Below are 24,771 nucleotides of genomic sequence, written 5' to 3' on the forward strand. Positions count from 1 at the left end.
GGGAGGGAGGGAGGGAAGTGAGGGAAGGAGAGAATGGAGGAAGGAAGAGAGGGAGGGAGAGCAGGAGGAAGGGAGGAAGTGCATGCTTATGTGCATACATTCAGCATAGGTTGGGCACTTGGGGAACCTGCTTTTCCTGTGTGCAGAGGAAAGGCAAGGGTGTAGGAAGCCCCTAGAGAATGAAGAAAGCAGCACACTGACAGTCAGCATCCAGCTAAACTGGCACAGAGACGGACAAAGAAGCAGATGGTTTCTGTTCCCAACAGGCACTGTTTGCAGGGCCCAGTAAGGTTCCCAAATCTAAGCTTTAGCCAACACAACAGGCTAGCTGAACCAAAGTGCTAGCCTCCAGGAACCTGCAAAGCTGGGCCTTTGCAGGAAAAGCTGGGTGAACTGACCACAGAGGGCTACCTTCCCACTCATGGAGAGAGAAAGAGAAGATCACCAGAATTAGCTAAGAATGCTGGTGGAGTCTGGCCACCAGAGACAAGCTACACTGCCCTAGGTTTCCGGGACCTAGGGCAGCCTTTAGGGCGTGGGACTCAATAAATAGCTGGCTTTATTGTCGTTTTTTAACCTTTGTTTTCTGAGACAGAACCTCATTACCACGGCTGGCCTAGAACTCACTTTGTTACAGAGGCTGGCCTTGAGCTCCTGACCCTCCCAAGTGCTAGGATGACTGGTGTGCACCACTGCAGCCGTGGACTGAACAGTTATAGAAGGAACATACAAAGTAGGGAGCAAGTCTCATGTCCTGTAACGACTCTCAGTCTCAGAGGCGCTGAAAAGCACACAGCAAGTGTAATGATCATGGCCATGCGGTCTCCTAGGCAGACCCTGAAAACCTCCAGACGCTTCCTCCAGTCACTGAGGAAGACCCCAACTTGACCAGACCTGATAACTCAAGTAATCTCAAAACATAGGACATTACTAGAGGACAGAGAGCCAGGGTCAGGGGCTCTTCCAGAGGTCCTGAGTTCAATTCTTAGCAACCATGTGGTGGCTCACAAACATCTGTTATGGGATCTGATGCCCTCTTCTGGTGTGTCTGAAGACAGCTACCGTGTACATACATTAGATAGATAGATAGATAGATAGATAGATAGATAGATAGATAGATAGATAGATAGATAATTTTTTTTTAAAGTCACTCAAAGAATAACCACCCAAATGATCTGTAATCTAACAGCTCTGAATGAGAAGAACAGTGACTAACCTACAAAGAAAGCAGGGTGGAGGAGCGGTGAAGAACCAGCTCCTCATGGACAGGAGAGGAAGTGAGAGCAGAATGGGCTTGGAGTCCAGGCCTCCTGATTCTTGGCCTGGGCTCTTGCTTTGATAGTAAATGACAACATCTGCCCCTTCAATATGTGCTCCTTAGCTCTTGCTGGAGTGTATGCCTGTCTAGAGCACAGCTTGGTTTAGCCTGGCAGCAGACAGTTGTAACATACACATATTTGCCTACAGGTCCATGGAGAGACTGCCTGCAAGCCCTGGAGGATGGTCACAGCACCAGCTCCATTTACCTGGTGAAGCCTGAGAATACCAACCGCCTGATGCAGGTGTGGTGTGACCAGAGACACGACCCTGGGGGTTGGACTGTCATCCAGAGACGCCTGGATGGCTCTGTCAACTTCTTCAGGAATTGGGAGACCTATAAGGTGAGACCACTGGGCCTGTATGCATTGCCTGTAAGGTGACTGCACAGGACAAGGACAGGACCATCTCTGCAAAGCCATCTGAGTGGTAAGGCCAGGCCTCTCCGTGTCTGCTGTCCAGGAGAGGACAGAGAGGAGACAGCATCTTACTTCCAGCTGGGGCCTCTATAAGGTGGATCTGCTCTTGAGGTTCAGAAGGGGAAGGTAGCAAGGCCCTGGAGCCTGGGAAGCTCCCTAAAAGCCACATGTAGGGAACTCTGACAATAAGTGAGCCCTGACTACAAGATCCATTCTCTGGGCCTCCCAGTGCCCAGGATACGGAATGCTTCTCCTTGTAAGTCAATGCTCTCCCACCCCTCAAGAGGGGACAGTAAGGATGGCATGAGCAGCTCAGGTCAATGGACACAGGTCCTGTGTCAGGTACTGTAACTCTTGACTATGCCCTTGAGGAAGGTATTGCTACAAAGTCACCTTGCAGGTGAGAAGGGAGAGTACCCTGCACATGACTCACAGCTACCGCATGGTAAAGCAGCAATGGCAGCCGAGGGCTCCCATCAGCCCCAATGCCTCCAGTCTCCTCCACCCTGGCTTGCCCCACCCGGGTAGCCTGTATATCTCCTGCTTGTACCTCCTCTGAAGCCTAGCCTTGAGGTCCTCTTTGCACTCCTCCATTTTCTCAAAGAGAAGGTACAGCACAGCAGGAGTTCACACATCCTATGGAGGCCGATAGTACCTGGCTCTGAAAACCACTTCAAAGACTTTGGGGGTCACTGCTCGCTGATACCCCAAAGCACATATCAAATGAGTAATAAAATTAATGAGTTTCAAACCTAGAAGGGCCAGGTAGATGTCACAGGCCCATCACAATTCTTAGCTGTGGCAGTCTATGCTAGAGCTTATGTATAACCCGCACACATAACCCATGTCCAGAGAAGGCGACCGAGGCATGGGGGAGGCAATGGCATTGTCTATGCAATGCTGGCTGCCAGGCTCTTGAGTGACCACATCTTCCTGCCCTTGAGAATTTACAGAAGCCTCAGGCAATACGAAACAGGCTCACATGATGGCAGGGAAAAGGTGTGCTCATCAGATGTGTGAATGGCACATGACTGACAGTTACAAAGGTTCAGTAGCTCACCCAGACACAGAGCCTCATACACAGGTAGCAGGGATTGGAGCCCAGGCCTGCCTTACACCCTGACTATTCCTGGGACACAGACCCCTCACTGAATCTCTCTGGATCTTCCCCAGCAAGGGTTTGGGAACATCGACGGTGAGTACTGGCTGGGCCTGGAGAACATCTACTGGCTGACGAACCAAGGCAACTACAAACTGCTTGTAACCATGGAGGACTGGTCTGGCCGCAAGGTCTTTGCTGAGTATGCCAGCTTCCGACTGGAGCCAGAAAGCGAGTACTATAAGCTGCGGCTGGGGCGTTATCATGGCAACGCAGGCGACTCCTTTACCTGGCACAACGGCAAACAGTTCACCACCCTGGACAGGGACCATGATGTCTACACAGGTAGGAAACAAAGAACCAAACCTAGACGCTGAACAGGGATGAGAGATCCACCAACATTAGAGGCCTGACCGCAAGGCCTGGGGCAGGAGGATGCCATTGTGTCAGGCAGTGTTACCACTGCCTTCCTTCTGCCTACTGCCTTCAGACAATGACACTTACAAAAGTGGAAGCAGCGGTGCACAGAGCTCAGACGAGGGCTGCCCTGGGCCAAGGCATGCATGCTTCAGGCTTCTCAGTTCTGAGAACACATATTCACAGCCCACAGAGTCTGTGTCATGCATTCCACACTCCAAGGCTGGCCCCATCTCCTCAGCCATGCATCCACAGCATGCTGCATACTCGGAAGTAAGGACAATGCCTCCTAGAAGGTCAGGGAACCTTACAAGAGCATTTACCTCAGTGTGGGGTTAGGACGCAGCATGCAGTAAGAATCTGCATGGGACTCTCTTACTGGCTACCTGTAATGTCCTCCATCCAAGCACATGGTTTTGAAGCCCATCACTCAGGACCACTTCATGAGGCCCAGAGGCACTGTAGGTTGGCTAATGAGCAAGGCCCATGGCTCCGGAGGCTGACACGACCTCTAAACTGAGTCTGTTTCCTTGGCAGGCCTAGCCCATCCTGCCTAGCCACCCACTAATCTGGTCTGAAAGTGGACCTTGTCCCTTTGAGGAGTGAGCTCTGGAGGCTATCTCAGAAATAGCTTGTGCTTCAAGTAATCCCTGATACCTGCCTATTACATCAGAGGAAACTCATCCCAGGTCCCTAGGCCACACTCTAGTGGATAGTTTGCATAACTTCCAGGGTCAGGTGGAACAGGGCCTGCCTGTCCTCATACCACAGAGATCTAGCTGTCCATTTTGTCACTGAACTAACTCTGCTGTAAGGGCCACAGAGTGTGTGTGTGTGTGTGTGTGTGTGTGTGTGTGTGTGTGTGTGTGTGTTGGGGGAGTGGGGAATTCTCTGAGCCAAAAGTACAAAAGCTTTCAGAAGAGGAAGAAGGATGGCCTTCGTGTGCCTGATGCTGGGCCATGGCTACAGCAGTCCTTGAAAGCTATCACAGGGTAAGGAACCTGCTGGATGGGGTTCAATGGAACCTGTCAGATGGGATTCAATGGAAGCTGTCGGATGGGGTTCAGCAGAAGCTGTCGGATGGGGTTCAGTGGAACCTGTCAGATGGGATTCANGGAAGCTGTCGGATGGGGTTCAGCAGAAGCTGTCGGATGGGGTTCAGTGGAACCTGTCAGATGGGATTCAATGGAAGCTGTCGGATGGGGTTCAGTGGAAGCTGTCGGATGGGGTTCAGTGGAACCTGTCAGATGGGATTCAATGGAAGCTGTCGGATGGGGTTCAGTGGAACCTGTCAGATGGGATTCAATGGAAGCTGTCGGATGGGGTTCAGTGGAAGCTGTCAGATGGGGTTCAATGGTACACAGGACTGGGGCCAGGGGGTGAATAGGGAGACTTCTGGGGGTTCTCCCTGTCTGCAACTTGGTCCTAGTGGTGTTAGGACATGGCTTAGCAGAAGCCCCAAGAAAATCTCTGGGAAATATGGGATGGCTGGGGTTAAGGCCCTCAGCTTCCTGCTGCCTGTGACCTCCTCGTCCCTCCTCCCATGACTTCTATGGAGACAGCTCCCCCTTGAGGAAGGGATGTCTCTTAGGACCAGAGCCCAGCTATGTCCAGGTGATTAGCTCTTCTTGTCCACCCTCTGTGGGACACCATGCCCCAGCATGCCTGCCATGCCCCAGCATGCCTGCCTGCACCCTGCCCACACTTCTAATTAGTGAACTGCTTGTCCTTGCCAGCAGAATGCAATACATGTGATAATGCCAAGGGTTTCATGGAAATATCCCTCTTTTACAAAATAACACAAAAAGTTATCTGGATGGAATTTAAACCCTTCCTTCACCATTCTGAAAGAGTCTTTTCCGGCTCTTTCATCTCTTAAACCTGTCAGAGAGAGCGGTTCTCCCTTTCCCCAGCCTGCAGCAAGCCAGTTCCATTTTCACCTCTGAGTGGAACCCAGGCCAAGGGCTAAGCATGGCCCTCATTTATCCTCACAGCGGTCTTGTGTGGTGGGCATTATTCTTGTCCTTTTACTGTGGAGAACACGGAGACTGGGAGAGGCAAAGCTGCCTATCTGTAACGTACCATCAGCTCGTCACAAAGCTAAGCTGCAAAGGCAGGCCTCCTACTGAGGGTTCTGCGAAGACCCTGAGCACACACACTAGGGATGGGGCAAACCCACTTCCTTCTAAACACACCTGACACCATTCTCTCCCTACAGGAAACTGTGCCCACTATCAGAAGGGAGGATGGTGGTATAACGCCTGTGCTCACTCCAACCTCAATGGGGTCTGGTACCGTGGGGGCCATTACCGGAGCCGATACCAAGACGGGGTCTACTGGGCTGAGTTCCGAGGAGGCTCTTACTCGCTAAAGAAGGTGGTGATGATGATTCGGCCCAACCCCAACACCTTCCACTAAACTCTCCCTGCCTGGCCACTAACACCATGGCCAGAAGCCATCCCAGCCGTGCGACCTCAGCACAGCTCTTCGCTGGCCCACCTCAGGCTGGAGGACTCTGCTTTCCAATGTGGCTCTGTCAGATGATGGAAATGAATGACGTTCTCTGTCCCTCCTGCCTTCTTTTACACCCAACAGCCCCTTGTATTCCAGGACAGGATAGAACTGCAGAGTCTTCCAATCAGTTAAGTCCCTTTAATAAAGACACAACTGCCAATACACCAGATAAGACAGACATGCACATGAGCCACCAGGTGTATGCTCTTAGACACACATCACACGTGGGATGTCTAGATACACATATGGGTTTCCACATATACTTAACTTTTCCTGCTCAGTTCTTGGGTGCTAACTCCAGCACCACAGCTTTGCGCTTAAGACAATGTATGTCTCACTGTCTAAGGACAGAACAGGCATTGTAGCCCTGATTTCAAAAAACAGTCCTTGGCACTGCCTGGATTTTTCCCAGAATGTCCTCAAGCTCATCTCTCACATAGGGGTTCCTGGCCTTCTCTGCTTGAACCCCACCTCCCCTCATACTGTTGTACTTCCCCTCTCAGGACGGCTCAGCATCCCTCCATCCAGTTACCCCTCGGCCTGCACCTCCTGTGCCTTAGTCTCTGGCTGCTCACTGGAAGTCAAGGGTCCTCTTCTCCCCGTTCCTCTGGCTTCTCCTTTTCTGCCACACAGAGCTTTATTTCTGGCACAATTCATTGGCCTCTGGGCAGGAAACAGTCTGGGCTCAGGTCCTGGCTGAGAAGGGAAGGCCAGGCCAGAAGCCACAGAGGCAACGGCATAGACCTGTATTCAGTTCTGCACCTTCCATTCATACTTTAGCCTCCACAGAATTTTAACCTCTACACAAACAGTACCCAGCTTTGCCAGAGACACCCCACTGGAGAGAAGTCACTGCCAGTAGGTTGGGATCCCCAGACAGCTGCAGATTTGAGGTCCTGTGCTCATGGGGAACAATCTTCACCCTGTCACCAAGCTACATCTCCTCAGAGGATGAGGCCACAGAAGGAAAAACTGACTTTCCATGAGTTACCATGCCATCAGGGCCTCCTGACACACTGCAGCAGGGTGGCTTCCTGAGTCCTGTTTAGAGTTACCAGATGACTGCGATGCCAGGGGCAAGAGATAAGTAAGAAGGTGAGACCCTCCCAGTGGGTGTGTGTGCCAGGTGTGTGAGGTGTGGGGCATTTGGTACTGTCCACATCTGGGTGCACTGCCCTGTTACCTCAGCATTTCTCCCAGTGTACCATGTAGCATGTTCTGTGTATATATAAAAGGGAGGTTTTGTTCGTTTATGTTTTTAAAAAATATATTGCCAAACAGACTATCCTTGTAATGACACAAATCTGCAATAAAAGCCATCAGTGTTACATGGATACGCCCACACTGTGTGTTGCTATTCTAGAATGCCTTCTTCTTATGTTGTAAAAGCAAGAGATGCAGCATCTAGCATATATAAGGCCATCAAGACCACACCCACATACCTGCCCCATCAGGTCCCCACACCAGGGGACCTCTGGCCAGTGTCCCTCTGCAGCAAAGCTTCAATTTCTGTCTAAGACTCAAATGCCCAAGCAACTCCTCATAGGCCAGGCAGTTAACACCAGGGGCTCCTCAGAGCTGGTCCTGTGGACCCAACTATGGCTCAGGTCTTCCCTTTCCCAGCCTTCCCTTGGCCAAAGCTATTCTATCATCTAGGTCAAACCTTCTTAAAGGCGAGTGCAGGCAACAGGCTCCCACGCTGCCTGCCAGAACTGTCTCCTTGTAAAATAGACCAGGGAGGGATTCTAGGCACTATGGAAAGCCCTAAATCCATAAAGGAAAAAAATCAGGGGCAAAAAAGACCAAGACTGTGCATTGCTATGTATGTTAACTCCAAATACAGAATTAATATTCATACCATAGGCAAATTCAGATTCAGAAGGTATAAGCACATGGCAGAAAACTTGATCACATTTATGACCAACTTAGATATCACAAGTGGCTGATAGATAAGAAAAACGCCACACCATTAAGAACAAGGGCAGTGCCCTAAATGAAGGATAAGACATCACATGCTGCCTCTTGGGTTTGTAAAGATGGAAAGAAATTCGTGTTACTAAGACATGGAGAAGTATCTTCTTCTGGTTTGTGGAGAGAACTAAAAAGTGGCTCAAGTACCATGGCTTACATGGCAGTCCTTAACCGCCATGGGAATGCTCCTCCAAGGTAGGTTGGGGTAGTGGCCAAGTGTTTTCTGAAAGCTAGAGTGGGCCTTGGAGTGGACCAGAAATGATCCAACAGAAACCGTCCAGAGGTATGGGGTGACAGGCACTTAACATGAATTCTTGACTTGTTCCCAACTCCTGTAGTTGTTGGGGTGACTGTGGAAGCTGAACACTGCCTAAGGACAATGTCCCAACCTTGGTGCAGATGCCAGACACACCTCCCACATAGATGGAGTCGGGGTGAAGAAACAGGGCTGAGGAAAACAAGGCTCATTCCTCCAGATCCCTGGTCTTGGGGTCAAATCCCCAAACAGAGTCCTGGTCTGGAAAGTATGAAGCAGCCCTCCCCCTGCCCCACCCCTTCACTGCAAAGCATCTGAGATCCAAATGAAACTGACACCAACTGTTTCTCCCAAGCCTCAGCCCTGTACTCACATCCCCGTTTGTATGTGTGCACATGTATGCACACATGATGGTGTGGTGTATGTATGCGTATATGCTATGTGTGAAGAGGTCAGGGGAAGATGTGAAGTGCCTTCTTCTATCTGAAGCTCCCTGTTTTGTTAGATTAACTTGCCAATGAGCTCCTGGGATCTGCCTGTCTCCAACCCCCAGCACTGGGGTTACAGGCACTTGTAGCCATGCTTAGCTTTTATGTGGGTACTAGGGATTTGAACTCAGGTCCTCCTGCCTTCACAGCAATTCGCCTTACTCACTGGGTCATGTCCCTAGTCCCCAAGCCAAGTCTTACTCAGATCACATGGTGGGTATGTGAAAAGACAAGGAGTGAGGTTTGCAGAGATAGATGCACAGCCTTTTCTCCCGGGGGTGGGTGGGGTGGGGGTGGGGGTGGGTGGTGTCAGCTCAGCGGGCTGGAGCCTGGAGAAAGGACTGTGCTCAGGACCCTGAATGTAGTGCACATACACAGCCAGGCAGCCTCCTGGGCTCTGACCAGCCAGAGAGGACCACTCTGACCTTCACCAGTGACTTTGCAGATCCACAATGACACACGTTCCAACAGCACCGAGTTCTCTCTCCTTGGTATGCTCGCCTGTCTGCAGATATGGATAAAAAGCAACAGTCCAACCTTCCTCCTTCCTGTCCCTCAGTGTCAGTCCCAGCCAGTCTCTGCAATAGCACTGCTGAGTGGTACCAAGAGGCCCTTCGCCCAAAGGCTGCTGCTTTGAGCAATACTGAAATAACCTTCAGGCTTCTGGATGCAATGGTGGCATGAGCTCACAGGACCTCAGTGTTTGGAGCTCCCACCCCACTCCCATCTTCCATCCCTGACCTGTCCCAGTCTTGCTATAGTAAGAGAACCGAGAGGAGGCAAAGGGCACTGTTACATGTGCACAAAGGTGCACAACTGTGGTGGTTTCAGAGAAAGTGACAGCTACTGAGGATCACCCACTCCAGAACTAGTGTGAGAGCACTCTGCAACAAGTGTCTGGAAACAGCCTCTGCAACTTAGCCAATGCCCTCCTAGGATCTGTGTAATCAGTGACGGGGGGGGGGGGGTGAGGAGGAGACCCCAGATGAAGCAGTGTCCTCTGGCACCTTGGGGGGGATAGGTGGCCCCTCACCCCAAGCCAAGCAATAAGAAATACCAGGATGAAAGGGCTCACCACTCTCAGATTAGATCCCAAGTCTAAGGTCCCAGGCACCAAAGCAAGGAGGAGGGAGTCCAGGCCCAGAGTGTAGCCTGGTGGGGCAGGGGCAAGGCAGAAACCTAGGACATAGTGGGGAAGCAGCATTTCTCCTTCAAGGACAGGAGCTGGGGTAAACAGAAGGAAAGCCAAATACCAAGAGGGGAGGGGATGAGCAAGCTGAGTTTTTAACCCAGCACAAGCTCTGGATGAAAACCAGGCCTCTGCAGAAGGCACCTCCCCACCCCCATCCCAAGCCCAGAACACACTAGGCTGGTGGTAGAGGCAGTGGGACTAGCAAAAACCCAGCAATGAAGCCTACCTCGTGTCTTGCCAGGCTCCAGGTGTCTGGACCAGATCTCTACACAGAACCACCTGGAATGAGGGTATAGTTAGAAGGGACTGGGTTTTGTCACTGAAGAGACTAACGGGCCTGTGTAGTCTCAGCTTCATCTGGGGGACAGGGTTGAATGGGAAAAACAAAAAATAAAATATCCACAGAGAAGGCTTGAAAGGTGCATGGAGGAAAACTGAGGTTGGCTTCATCTTACACCTGGCTCAGTCCAGCTCACTTAATAAGTGGGTCACACGAGGACATGGGGTACCTCATAAAGGTCAGGAACTAGAAACTGCCTGGAAAGTCTTCAGGAAACAAGGAAGAGCCATCTCTGCTCCGATTCTCTCCCCTTCCTGTGGGTTTCCCACTGGGGATCTATCTACAGTCCATTCTCACTCCCTGTCTGGGACCATAGTGCCAGCCAACATTCCTGAGCACAGGGATCCAGGCTGAGGGTCAGCATCTCCATTCCAATGCAACTCCTAAACAAAGGAACCAGCTGGCTAGCCTGATGCACACCAGCCCTACCTTAGAGCACGGCTGGCCGCAATGCTGATGTTAGGGGGTGAGAGGCAAGGGACAGCCTCAGGGTCTCAGGAGAGGAGGAAGGACCACAGGCACGGTATAAATCAACAAAAACGTTTAGGTACACTCGAGCTGTTACTAGTCCCCACTCCCTCCAGGACACCAACTCGATGGACACCATGTCTTCAGACCCTCCTCTGCTGACCCTTACCTCTCCTGAAATGAACACCCACCCTTCCAGGTCTAGCTGAGCCATTAGACACAACACCCTAGGGTCACAACCTTCTCTTTATGGTCTCTCTGGATATGAGAAGCAAGAAGGTCCCCACTGCTGGCTAAGGCTAATGCCATCTCCTATCTACTGCATACTTTCTATGTGTATGTCTCTAGTTGTTTCCAGTGGAGGAAGTAGACTATATGAGTATATAAGATTTTAACACAGAATTCTGAGGCTCACAGTTGAAAGTGATGTGTAGCCCAAGACACTCAGAATTTGAGTATACAGTCAGTCTGATTGCTGAGCTCACAGCCCTCCAGCCAGGGAAGGAGGGGACCCACATGGTTCCCATTGCCTCATCTCCAATGTGATGAGAACAGGAGTGGCAGCTGCCAGGTATCAGGAAGCCGGGGCATAGACGTCTACACAGCGTACCTTGGCATAATGGGCACAGAGTAACAGGGGGCAGTGATGGAAGGGATTTCCCGTTCCTTGGGCACCCTGCCAGGGTGAAAGTCACTGGGTCCTGCCTTTCTCGTTTTCTTCCATCAGAATCAAGAACCAACTGTTCTACACCCTCCACACTCAGCAGTCCTGACCTTTGGCACTATTTACAGCTGGCCTGCATCAGCTAGTAACTGGATCCTGATCAAGCTCATTCATCTGGCCACCACCACAGTCAAAGGGTCTGCTAACTGCAGTCTCTCAGATCCCAGAACCAAGGTACATCCAATCCTTACCCAGATCGCTGCTTCTTATGGATACGTACTTTACTATAGAGCCAGTCAAGTCCCCTGTCTTCTGGAGCTGGAATATCCTGATCTAGTTTAGCCCAGATATGGAGCATCCTTCTAATCTGCACTGTAGCCCAAAGCACTTCCACTGGGATCTGCCCCCCATATCCATGTTCCAGCTGGCTGAACTTCATGAGAGTTCTGATGAAACTGACTCCACAAGCTGATTAGGATATGCTCCTTTCCCTCTGCTGCAGTGTGCCCTGAAGCTAAGGGACACCCCATGATAGGAGAGGGTACCTTGTTCACATCTGCCTGGAGACTTTGCAAAGCTGGCAGAGAGCCTGGGAGGTGGTTCATGTGGAGGGATCTGTGAGATGACAAAGGCCTGCAACCTCATCACAGTGACAGAGGTGACATCTCAGTGTCACCCCCTCAAAGTCTGGAATGCTGAGCAGGCTCCAGGCAAACGTTTAGGCTAGCCTGCTCTCCATGGGCAGGGCATACAGGGAAAGGAGGCTGGGACAGATAGCCAGGAAGCAAACACAGGGTTAGTAACACTTGTCGGGGAATTCAGCAACACCTACACTCTAGGCCGGAGACTGAGAAAAAGGGCTGTTGGTGGCCGACCATGGGAGCCTTCTCAGAGGGTCTCTGGATAGCAGCTACCATGAAGCCTGTCTCCATCCTAGAGGTCCCTATGCTTATGAATACTCCACTGGGCAAAGAACGGCACAGATGACCAGGTGTCCCCACAATGTTACCTGTAAATGGGGGAAACAAACATCACACTTCTCAAATGAGCTACCTGAGGGTTCCACAGGACAAGAATGACAGTGTGTACACCTGCATTCATTAGAAAGAATCTATGACACTGGGTGGGGGAAACATGTAAGGGACAAACAATATGCATGAAAAGCTCCCACCTGGTTAAAAAGCTCAGGGTCGGACCATGGTGTGGTCAGCTGACTGCTGTGGACTGTGTGGATGGGCATGCACTCTAGCTTCCGGCAATGGCCTCAGGGAGGGGCAGAGCGACATTTTACTTTATAGACTTCTTTGTAATGTGGATGATCTCCACAGCAACTCTGTAGATTGGGTACCCAGTGCTGTCCTAGGGCACAACCTTTCTGGATGGTCACACAGGAAGGAATGGAGGCTCCCTCAGATGCCCAGAGTCCAGGGCACACCTGTCTACAGACGCAACCCTTCTTGGGGCAACCTTCTAGGCCTTTCCAGATCCCAGTGATCATCCCCAGAACTGTAAGTGGCAACCACTGTAGAGTCCCCCTGCATGTCAGCTTCCAGGAGGGACTGTGCTATTACAGCACAGTCTCCTGCAAGCACACGGTGACAGTTCATTTTTCGTACCCATAAAGACGGAACAACAAAGAGTGTCATCAGAGTGAAGTGTACAGATCGGCCACCTTCATCTTCTCAGTGTTGCCTCAAAACACCACAACTACCGCATCATCTTACAGTTTCTATGCAGTGGGAACGCAGGCATTTCTGAGGTAGATGCCTCTGCCTTCAGATGTGAGACATCAGTCAAACTGCAGGCTGGGGCTGAGGCTTCATGTGAAGGCTCAACTAATGGGCAGAATCTGCTTCTTTGCCACAGGAGCTTCTTCAAAGGACTATAGAACACAGGCTGGAGCCCTGCAGGACGGGTGACCTCTGAGTAAGGGGATGGACGTAGTCTTTTATCTAATCTCTAAGAGTCACTCCATCATTGACCTCATTCATACCCTACAGCTGCAAAATAAGCTAAAAATAGTGCCTCAGAGCAAGGGAGTGGGGAGGGTTGGGTGACTCAGCACCTGTCACATGAATTACGTGACTACTATTAATGTCACTTTCTCACTAGAGAGACCCCCAGGTCCCTGCTATGAGAATGCTCTTAGTGCACAGCAGTATGCTTGCATCCTTGCCTCATTTTGTAAGCCTAGACAAAACCTGACCCAGAGCAGAGCTGATGGTAGGTCTACCTCTAGTCCCAGCCTGGCTGGGAGCCAACATGCCTTGAGGACTCCTCTCCTGACCACATTGTTTTCCTCCTGGTTTATCTCCATGGAAACAGCAATGGTGACCTAAGGACCTTCAGGCTAGGTGGAAGCTTATCCCCACCATGAGCTCAGTTAAACTTGGTACTCCTCTGGCCTATGGTTGGGTAAACAATAGTCAAAAGTGTTGAGTAGTCTCATTTACAAATCGGGGGTATTTGGTAATATCCATTGGCCTCTTGCAATGTCCTGGAGAAATTTAATTTTTAAGATAACAAATCTGGAGGCTGTACAAATAAAAGTAATTTTCTCCCTTCTGGAAGGGAGCTATTTAAAGCAATATGCAGCTTACCACAAAATCATGGGAAAGTATCTTTGAAATCACTTGTCTGGTTGAGCCTGGGCTGAGAGGGAAGTACCCTCCTGCTTGCTGGATCCCCAGCAGGCTTGGATGGCTGCCCTGAAGAAGGAAAAACATGTCTAAACAATCTCTCAGCTAGGGGAGGAGGACAGTAGTAACTCCCACCTGACAGGACTGTGGGCACAGTGGCAGGGAAGAGAAGTACACCCATCCTGCAGCCTCCTCGGACTGACCCAACTCAGACCTTCTCTGTGGTGCTGATATCCCCTTGCCATGCTTAAGACTTGCAGCCCCATCTGAGCAAGAAGATTCCCAGCTAGAAAGTCAGGCTAGGAAGGCAGGAGGCAATTAGACAGAAGAATGGGAAGAGTCAGAGAACTGGGGCCAGGCACGCACGCTCGTGGAACAGCAACTGTTGGACAGGAGCTATGGAACAAGTGAGTATTACTGGGGGATCCTCCAAACACATGGGGTGGGGACTGAAAAAAAGGCAGGGCTCCTTTGTGTGGGTGGATTTTTCTCTGCTGCACATTCAAGGAAGAGACCACCGCAGTGCTGGTCAATCTGGGGTCATATTCTTTACCCCACAGTACAGATGAGTTACTGCTGGGTTCCGTCTGGGGGAAGTGGCCCCCACTGGCCCTGCTGACACTAACTGCATATGCACACTCACTCAGTCCCACGCTCACTCTTTCAACTCCATGGTAAGAGGAACCACAGTCAAAAGCACGCCTGAATTCTGGAAGACCAAGACCTAAGAGTAGTGTGTGTAGTTCTCTATCAGGTGTAAGGGCTGCATCCCTTGGCCTTGGGTCTAAGGCCTTGCTCTCTGATGAGTCGTCTCTAAAGGCCTTTCCCTCCCCTGGTACTCTGGACTTGAGTCACTCATCACACACTCACACATGACCCCTGGCAGGTCTTCTCTCCTCCTTCCAGAAGCCCTGGAAGCCACTCAGTGTGCTACAGTCACAAAGATGCATGTAAAATGCAAACCCAGCAGTGACTCTGCTTAAAACTTTCCCTGCCCCCACTGTCCCTAGCCAGCCAGGTCACAGCCTGGGCTCCCCACTCTTAATGTCCAGCCCCTCAGGGATCTAGTCCCTTGGTCCCAGGCAGCCACGTTCTCTGACACACTCCCCTCTCCATCATTCCTGACTCCCTAGCCAGTTTTTCTGCCAAACATGTTTCCCCAACTCACAGGAACCCAGACAAGGTATGCCCTCAGCTTCTCCCTTCTAAATGTTTGGCTTACTTCTCATTCCTTGAACACAACCAGTGCTCAGGGCCAGTCTGAGATGTGACTGACCCTACGCAGTGTCCACTGAGGTGTTCATTTGCTGTTCTGGGAGACCCTGAGCAGCCTAGTGCTGGTTGGCTGGTTTGTTTTCTAAGGTTCTTTTAGTTTCTGGCAGTTTGACCCAGCTGCTGGCAAAGAGCTCGCCTCTGTTCTAAACGTCAAAATTTATATTTAAGAATAAATGTTTTATTTTCCAAATGGAAGGGTTTACTCAAGCTCTAGACCTTCCCTTACACATTCATGGTCTGGGTGAGTTTAGCAGGAACCTGTCTGCATCCCTGCTACTAAGAGCTGTCAGGACATCTGGATCTTCGCTCCTTGAGACATTACAATTTTCCACACTGCTATGGTACTTTGAGATTGGCACAAAAGCATTTCGAATCCATCACATTCCTAATTTTATTTAGCTATTTCCTGGAAGAAATGGTGAGTAATGACAAACCAAATACCTCTAGATCAAAACAGTGGCTCAGCAGTGAGAGGTAAAGCCGATCTCCCCTCCCATTCCCTCCAGAAGTGGTGCTAAGGGGAGGCCTTCCTACTGACTCAGGGACAAACTAACCGTCTACTCCCCCGCACCAGTTCACAGTCTGGAAAGAGCTAATGTCAAGTCTGGTTTTGCTTTTAATACAATATTTTCTCTCAATTTTTTATTTTAATTTTTTAAATTTTATGTGTACAGGTGTTTTGCCTGCCTTTGTCCTGTGTGTGTGTGTGGAACCTCAGAGGCCAGAGAGGAAGCCACATCCCTGGAATGGGCGTTACAGGGATTTGTGAGCAGCCATGTGGGCACTAGAAATCAAATCTTCATTCTCTGCAAGAGCTATCCATCCAGCCCTGCAGTGTTTTTTAAATCATGCTTTATGGAGTACTCAGGATACTGAAGTGTGGTTGGCTATCTCTGAGGAGTGAAGGCTCAGGGTTAGGTAGGGACAGCTGTGAAGACCAGTGAAGCCATCTTCACATGGAACATGCACGCCCAGAGACTGGGTTAGCATCAAACCTTCCACAGAGGGCTAAGAGAACTGTTACAAAATGAAGCCCACCCTTGTGGCTAGAGGTAGACCCCTGCTGCAGCAGAGAGCAGACATTATCGGCGGGACCTGGAGCATCAGAGACTGGCCAGGGTTTCTCCTCCCCCCCTGGAAAAGACCTGTAATGAGATCTGCCAGAGGAAAACAAACGGCTCCAACATTTTCTTTCTTGCGTTGTCCTTTCCAGGAATTATATAACTGCTCCCAATTAGATAAACACATCCACCCTAGACAGGTTGGATTTTCAAAAGTATCCAATGGGGTGGGGCTTGAGTGGGGCAGATAGAAGGTCTTATTTTACGTTCTCTTATGCCCGGGTCACCTATCCTGAGAACTGGAAGCAGTGTGCACAGGCACACCCTACTCCTCCCCTCTAACTCTTCTGTGCTAGGGTAGTTCTGCTTCAAGATGAGAAGTGTAGCTTAACTGTGTCAGGGGGAATGGAGCCACCTGAAGGCTGAAGGGGCAGGAACATGGCCACTTGAGGGGCTCACTCAAAGCCAAAGCAGGTAGTCAGGGAGCCTCTGTGAAGCACCAGCTAGAGAAAGGCGATACAGAGCAAGGAGTGCTATTTCTGTCCAGACATGCCAAGTGGCAAAGGTCCCAGAGGCCAGAGCAGACTGCCTGATGACCTAGGAAGCCCCAAGACAACACTGCTTTACAGTCCAGCCCAAGACTTATCACAGGAACAACCGAAATCCACAGAGACTCAACAGGCAACTTGTTAAGGGACAGGCAGGAAAATGATTGCCTGAGTTGCAGAGATGGGAAAGGGCAGTGTCAAGTGTTAGGCCGGCATGACCACTGTGACCTCAGTGCCTTCGCTACTGAGGTCATACAGAGAGACAACACAGCCAAAGGGGCAGCACAACAGCTCTCACAATCATTCCTAGAGAAGAATGACCCTTGAAGGATAGAGGTAGGAAGATGGAGGCAGGCGGGAGGCTCATGGCCACATAATGACTTCAAGGTCAGCCTAAAACATATGAAACCATGTCTCAGAAAAAAATAGAGAGCTGGGGGGAACCCACTATTTTTAATGACATTAGAGCACCTGCTCTGCCTGAACACACAGCAGCCATCATCCCTCCTCAACTCGGCACCTCTGTACCAATCCCCTTCCTAGATGACACTCTTGTCACACTACAGAAGCTGTGCACATGAGCATGCTCTCTGTCTTGGGACAGCCACCAAACACATATATACACAGGAGCTTACAGCAAGCCAAAAAAAGAGAACAGGAAAGGAGATGACTACACGGGGTTAGGGGAAGAGAAAGAGAAAGGGAAAGGGAAAGGGGAAACGGAAAGGGAAAGGGAAAGGGGAAACGGAAAGGGAAAGGGAAAGGGGAAACGGAAAGGGAAAGGGGAAACGGAAAGGGAAAGGGAAAGGGAAAGGGAAAGGGAAAGGGAAAGGGAAAGGGAAAGGGAAAGGGAAAGGGAAAGGGGAAAGGGAAAGGGGAAACGGAAAGGGAAAGGGAAAGGGAAAGGGAAAGGGAAAGGGAAAGGGAAAGGGAAAGGGAAAGGGGAAACGGAAAGGGAGAGAATAAAAACAAGGCCTCTCACATGAGGTAAAGTCAGGGAAGCAACCTAAAATACTAAATTCAAACCATGGCCAAGAGTTATGAGTTACTCATTCATTCATACATACATACATACATATGTGTGTATTTATATATATCCTAATATATATTTATGTATCCTTACACCATCAAATTAAAATGTCACTGATTATAGATAGAAAGATACCACCAAGAATATTACTGCCAATTAAAAATGTTGCAATTGCTTTATCATTAATTTCAGAGGAGTTAAAATGTGGAAAAAAACCACATCCTATATTAATGAAATACAGTAAATTCAAAGGCAGAAAGATAATGTGGTCAATTTTGAAAATCCAAAACCTAAACTTTAATTATTTGTGAAGCTCAATGGACAAACTCTAACAGGGCATGAGGAGAGGAGAGAAGGGGAGGGAAGGGAGGGAAGAGGAGGGGAGGGGAAGGAAGAGGAGGGGAGGGAAGGGGAGGGGAGGGAAGTGGGGAGGGGCAACAATATAAACTAGCAAGGACCATGAAAGGCAAATATAGCTGTAATCCCAACATGAGGAAGGCAGACGCAGGAAGTTCTTTGTGAGTTTGAGGCCAGCCTGGTCTACACAGTGAGTTTCTGGCCAGCCAGGGATACACAGTGAGACTTTGTATTGTGTGTGTGTGTGTGTGTGTGTGTGTGTGTGTGTGTGTGTGTGTACAGAATAGTTAATATTTATAAGAGAAAGCTGCATAACACAATATGGTCAAAATGTAAATAAGGAAAAAGCTCTCCTTGCTAATAATTTTGAAAGAGAGATGGCTCAGTGGTTAAGAATACTGACTGCTCTACCAGAGGTCCTGAGTTCAATTCCCAGCAACCACATGGTGGGTCACAACCATCTGTAATAAGATCTGATTCCCTCTTCTGGTGTGTGTGAAAACAGAGTATTCATATACATAAATAAAAATAAAAATTTTAAAAACTAATAATTGTAAAGGTTGGTCAAAATACAAACTCCACATAAAGGATGCTTACAGGGGATGGATGCTTCAGAAGCTGCGGAAGGCCTGTGCAAACAGTAGAAAAGCCTTCTCTTCCCTGGTTATTAAACTGTTTTTAGATCAGAACAAGATTGGTTTTCTCCTGAAGACTAAACTACACACAGCATTTTTTATGTATCAAAACTGATAAGATAAAAAGGAAAGAAAAATAGATTTGAAATGAAAATGTCTGCCGGGCAGTGTTGGCACATGTCTTTATCCCAGCACTCGGGAGGCAGGAGTATCTCTGAGTGCGAGGCCAGCCTGGTCTATAGCTCGAGTCCCAGGACAGCCAGGGCTACACAGAGAAACCCTGTCTCACGAAAACAAAAGAATAAGAAAGGAAGCGGCGGAGGGTGGCGGCAGTGGCGGTGGCGCACACAGCGCCCTCTAAGATGCACTCCTAGTCACCCGTGCTTCTAAGAAGCCATGACAAAGTCATACACACTCCCACAAGTTCTCACAGCACAAGGCTGTTCACCACAGAGAGTGTAAGCAGGGTGAACAGCAGTGGAGAAGAGCAGAACTGAGCCTGACCAATCCAACCAACTGTATGGAGCCACAGTGCAGATACAGACAGCAGGAGGTGCCTGACGGGAGTAAACACATCTTTACACATGCCAAGAGGAGTGAGATACAAAGCAGAGCACCTTTTAGTGGATAACTAAAGAAACTTTCTCCTTCTACCAATTCCTATAGTGAAAACAGAATTTTATAACTGGAAGTTTTAGCAATTGCTACTAGAATTTCTTTTGCTGCATTTTTGTGGTTTTTTTTGAGACAGGGTTTCTCTGTATAGCCCTGGCTGTCCTGGAACTCACTTTGTAGACCAGGCTGGCCTCGAACTCAGAAATCCGCTTGCCTCTGCCTCCCAAGTGCTGGGATTAAAGGCGTGCGCCACCATGCCGGGCTCTTTTGCTGCATTTTATGAGGCATACAAATAATGAAGAGAAAACTAGAACAGAGGACTTATGCCTAGGTCCCCAGTTTGGAAGGATCTGAGAACCAGCAAGACAGAATGACCTACCAACATCATGGCTGCAGCCTATCTGGGCTGCAGCCTGGAAGCCTGGAGCCCTCACAGCTCAGGAGCCCAGGCCCTCAGAGTCCAGGTACGTAAGACAGAGTCGCCTTGTTCCCACCTCACTCGTGTTCCTATCCTGGGAAGCATCAACAGCCTTCTCCAACCAACCCACCTCTTCATCCATGATCCCTGCTGCTTCCTGGAAACATCTCAACTAGAAACTGTAAAAACATCTTATTTGGCCCTGAGCATGTTGTGTTGCCTGGAAAGTTAATAATAAAATAAGCCAACTGAGACTCATACCTAGATAGGGAATGCTGGGCACCATCTTCAGACTTCGGATGTAGTCCCGGGTTCGCTTGTAGTTGTCTTCTTTGGACATCAGGTAGTCAAGTTTCTCAAAAGTGGTCTTGTCTTTTCGATTCAAAAGCTAGAATGAAAAGAAATTTATCTGGAGGGGAAAAAAATCAATCAGAAAAGCTGACAGGCCAGGGGCTGTGACAAATGGCAAAAGGAAAGACCTGAATATATGTCCACAAACATACATTCAAACCCTGGATAGAAGTACAGATGCTAAAGGGCACTCATCTCACAGGAGTCAGCCTCAGAGCTGCCTCGTCCACTGGCCACAGGATGCTCACTAGCTCCTTCATTACACATCCAACACTGACCCCTGCGAGGGCAAATACAACACAGGGCTCAGAGAGTGTCCCTAGGAGCGTCACTCCAAAGCTCTAGCCAGTGTCTTCTCCCCAATGCCTCATGCTGAAATATGCCATCCACTGCCATGCGACTCACGCAGATGTACCATGAGAACATGACAGGGCTGCAACTCAGGGCTCTCCTCCAAATCCCCCACATCATCACATCACATCACAGGGCATGGTGTTTCACAAAAGAACCTTCCTTTCTTTAAGCAGCCATCTACAGAACCACTGGGTAAGAGAAAGCATATCAGAAATGAGACACAGGCTGTGATAACCAAGTGCTTGGCATGTGAAGCTACTGAGAGAGAGGAGGGCTCAGTGTACACACTGAACCTTCCAGAAAGGGATAGAGACCGTAACTCCTGGCGTCTCTATCCTGACTCTAAGGACTTACAGTGTAGCTATTTGTCACGTGCCAAGTCAAAGTCTAGTGCCAGGAAATGCCAAGATGTGTCTTCAAATGCAATGGCTTTGGGGAAAGGAGAAGAGGAAACCAAGCTTAAAAAGAGGGGCTGGGGTAGAGCTACCAGGATGTGTGGTTTGGGCATAACATGAGACTACGGGGGGAGTTCTCCCAATTCTGGCTCCTGAAACTGAAGGTCAATGGCTAAATGGGTAAGGCCATGAGTGTAAATGAAGGAGACCTTACACCTGGTATGTCCTTGGCCAAACTTAGCCTTGGGAGTCCAGTGGTCTATGTAAGGGCATCAACCAACAGAGCTGCCATGCCCATCAGACCAAAGCAGCCTGTGCGGCAGAGAAAAGTGGACGAAGGGCTGTCAGCATCAGGAAAGCAGAAATGGCAGTGCAGCTCCTGGGTCTTCAGCCCGCAGGACTCACCCTTGGGTGCAGGCGTCTGCTGCCTGCGAGAGCCCCAGCCTGCTCTGGGAAGGCTCTGACAGATCGCTCCATCCTCAGTCTCTGGAGCCAACAATGATGTAGCTCGCATGGGAAAGTCTGCTGAGCCCATGTATAGCTCAGGGAGGCAAATAGTACTTCAGAGGGAAGCCTCTGGGGGCTGAAGCAGCCAGAGACTGAGGAACAAGCTTTGATTTCTCCATAGACGTTCTGGACTCACAAGGACAGGGACACTACACAGATGCTAGGAGCAACTCTGCTTAACTGGCTTATTTCAAGCTTTCATCACAGTAACAGGTGGGCAGGAATGATGCGGTCTTCTACTGGCTTATGTGGAAAGCACTGTTACATACACCTCGGCTAATGACCTCTGTGAACCCAAAGGCAAAAAGAAGCTGGGACTGCTGCCTATATTTCAGGTTCACCATCACTGGGGCCGGGTGACTTGCCCAGAGAGCTCTGGGACCCATGGTTCAGCGGAAAAAAGGCATATATAGAGACATCATTTGATTTTGTTGTTTCTTTCAAGACAGGGTTTCTCTATGCATCCCTGGCTATACTAAAACTCACTCTGTAGACCAGGCTGGCCTCTGCCTCCCGAGTGCCGGCTGGGTTTAAAGGTATGCACTACTGTTGTAGCTTTATGCTACCACTTTTACTATCAGAGGTAACTGCAATTCCAGCCCCCTCCCAGCTTCCTTTGAATCCATGGATAAAACACACACACACACACACACACACACACACACACACACACACACACACACACACACACACAGTTTGTTCCTTCTCAACTTGCCTTAGAACACAATTGCTGGGTGTTCCTGCTCCCAGCAGGAAAAGCATGCTGTAAATATTTTTATCTCTGTTCCTCCCACCTACCCTAAACTTCAGTGGCTAGTCCCACCTAGCCCCTGCCACACATCCCTGTCCACCTGCCTGTAGTAGTGGCCCTGGCTCCTCCCGAGACCTCACATGGCTGCTGGCTTCTTCTCCCTCCAAAGTATGACAAATAAACTCCTCCTCTCTACCCAGCAGTTAGTCCCTGACTTTCTTTACTGATAGATCAAGAATCAATTGGAGAACAGGACCTTAGCATCGGAACCACCCCCTTCACACCACCACACCTGGCTTTCTTTTTTAACTGATGCATGCAAACTAGAACCCCACTGACTTCTCTGATCATCTACATTCATCCAGTTGTCACACAAATCTTGCTGCCTTCACTCAAACTGATCCCCACACAGCTAGCTCTCTGGTCCCAACTGGGCCATTGCCTAGGTTCTCCACCATGTCCAGTCCACCCAGGAATCCAATCCCTGTATGAGCAGCACCTCACATTGCTGGGTGTTTAGACTATAGGTCTGTCACCTCTGTCCTTCCTGGATACACACACACACACACACACACACACACACTCACACTCAGAAGGGCTGGATTTTGTGAATCTCCTAAATGGCTCTATTCTGTGCCTACAAAAGAAATCAGGTCATGATCAGATTACTCAAGAATAATTTATAAATTGCTTTAAGAAGAAACTTAATAGATTTTCCCATGATGTGTTTGACAACCAATTGATAATTTCCTTTACTAAACTGAAGGAATGAATCAAATAAAAGAGGACACAGTACACAAGAGTTTTACTATTACTATTCAATAACAGTAAAAGGGATTCTGGGATAATCAATTAGATACAGGTCTTAGGAACAACTAGTCCACATGGAACAGCTCAGAAGACCACCTCCCTGGTAGCACATCTGTGGCACGAGGGATGATTTATGCAATAAAAATAAACAATTTTGAGATTATATATAAGTCTGGGGAATAGGTGGCTAATATGGGAAGGGAACTTTTACAATTATCTTTCTGTGTGAAAAAAAATGTGTGTGTCTATGACATGAGCTTCTGTGACTGAACTCAGATCACAGGGCTCAGGTCAAAGTGTCTTTACCTGCTGACCCAACCCACTGTCTTGAACTTTTTTAAAAGAAGAATTGGAATGACCAGGTCCACTATTCAAGAAAGCGCAGAGTACTTCTGTTTCACCTTCTGACCAAACAGGAAAGCCCACTCACACACTATCAGCCACAAGGAACCTGACCTCTCATTTAACAAAGATGGCTGAACTATTGTGATGGAAAAGTGTGGAGGCTAGACCTAGAAAACTAAGCCACTATGTCTATACATTGCCTAAAGTAGGTGGATCAAGAAACTGTAGTAAATGCTCATGTGGAGCTGTGGTGTGGACTCTAAGAAAAAACCACCAACCTGGAAGGCTACCTCTAAGGAGGGAGGGAGGGAGGGAGGGAGTGGGAAGAACAAGGAGTGGAGAAGCAGGGAGGACTAGGGGTGTCAATGAGCCTTTCAGTACTTGGCAATCTTTTTAAATTAATGTGCATATATTATGCAGATAAAAATTCTTTTCAGATTTGGGTCTTTAAAAATAGTGTTTGCTTATTCAGAAAACAGCACTTTCACATGTTAAACTTTTACTACAGTAGAGTCAGCAATTGTGACCCCCATGAACTGAGGGTCTCTCAGATTCCAGCATTTATAAGGAACCATCAGAAAGGGCCATCAGAACTCCACGTAATCTAGCCAGTGCTCAACCAGTCAGACATATCCTTCAGCCATTATGCTCAGAGAACAAGGAAAGGAAAGGAGATTATGAAAAACCTCATGGCTCGGGACAGTCAGAGGACTCAGGAGCTCAGTATGGAGTGAGTAGAGAATAAAGTGGGGGCATTTTGGAGCATTTTAAAATCTCTTTGGCTATATAGTATCAGTTGAGAAAAAAAAAGCTACATCCCAGCTCTGCTGTGCTGGAGAACACTGTACATAGCATTTGGAAAAACTGAGACTTTGAAACACAGTTGAGTTGAGAAGTGTCCATGAAACCTGTTATCATTCCAACTTATTGCAAGGCTGCTTTTGTGTCTCACTTGGCAAATGACGCCTGTGAGGTCACAGTGGTGCTAGCCTAGCTTGCTCTTCTCCCCCATCCCTCCCCACAGAAGGAATGCAGCTGAAAGGCAGTCACAGGACAGAGCAACAGAGAGGATGAAACATCACAATGACTGGGAAACAGATGTGTTAGAAACTTCTGAGTCTCAATAATCCTTAGGAGAGAAAGGTAAGAAAAGCCAAGGCAGGCTGGCAAGATGGCTCAGTCGATAAGTGCACGGACTGCTCTTCTGAAGGTCCTGACTTCAAATCCCAGCAACCACATGGTGGCTCACAACCACCCTTAATGAGATCTGATGCCCTCTTCTGGTGTGTCTGTACTTATGCATAATAATAAATTTTGGGCCAGAGAGAGCAGGGACTGAGCGAGCAGAGTTGACTGGAGTGAGCAGAGGTCCTAAATTCAATTCCCAATAACCACATGAAGGCTCACAACCATCCGTACAGCTACAGTGTACTCATATACATTAAAAAAAGAAAGAAAAGAAAAGAAAAGAAAAGAAAAGAAAAGAAAAGAAAAGAAAAGAAAAAAGAAAAGAAAAGAAAAGAAAAGAAAAGAAA

At 48.9% G+C, this 24,771-nt stretch overlaps 2 protein-coding genes across 7 annotated transcripts in view; one reads left to right on the plus strand and one right to left on the minus strand.

Annotated features, from left to right (window-relative positions):
• Nucleotides 1-7,103, plus strand: part of Angptl2 (angiopoietin like 2) — a 32,147-nt gene extending 25,044 nt beyond the window's left edge. Inside the window, exons 3-5 of the mRNA XM_021195036.1 lie at nt 1,468-1,661; nt 2,910-3,180; nt 5,471-7,103. Of these exons, the coding sequence (XP_021050695.1) occupies nt 1,468-1,661; nt 2,910-3,180; nt 5,471-5,670 (665 nt within the window). The 3' untranslated portion in view covers nt 5,671-7,103. The remainder of the gene's footprint in view (nt 1-1,467; nt 1,662-2,909; nt 3,181-5,470) is intronic.
• Nucleotides 1-24,771, minus strand: part of Ralgps1 (Ral GEF with PH domain and SH3 binding motif 1) — a 215,184-nt gene that overhangs the window by 108,240 nt on the left and 82,173 nt on the right. For all 6 annotated transcript variants that reach the window (XM_021195029.2, XM_021195028.2, XM_021195034.2 and 3 more), the window contains one exon: nt 19,985-20,111. In XM_021195029.2, the coding sequence (XP_021050688.1) occupies nt 19,985-20,111 (127 nt within the window). The remainder of the gene's footprint in view (nt 1-19,984; nt 20,112-24,771) is intronic.

The sequence above is a fragment of the Mus pahari genome, chromosome 3, assembly GCF_900095145.1.
Source record: "Mus pahari chromosome 3, PAHARI_EIJ_v1.1, whole genome shotgun sequence".
NCBI lineage: Eukaryota > Metazoa > Chordata > Mammalia > Rodentia > Muridae > Mus > Mus pahari.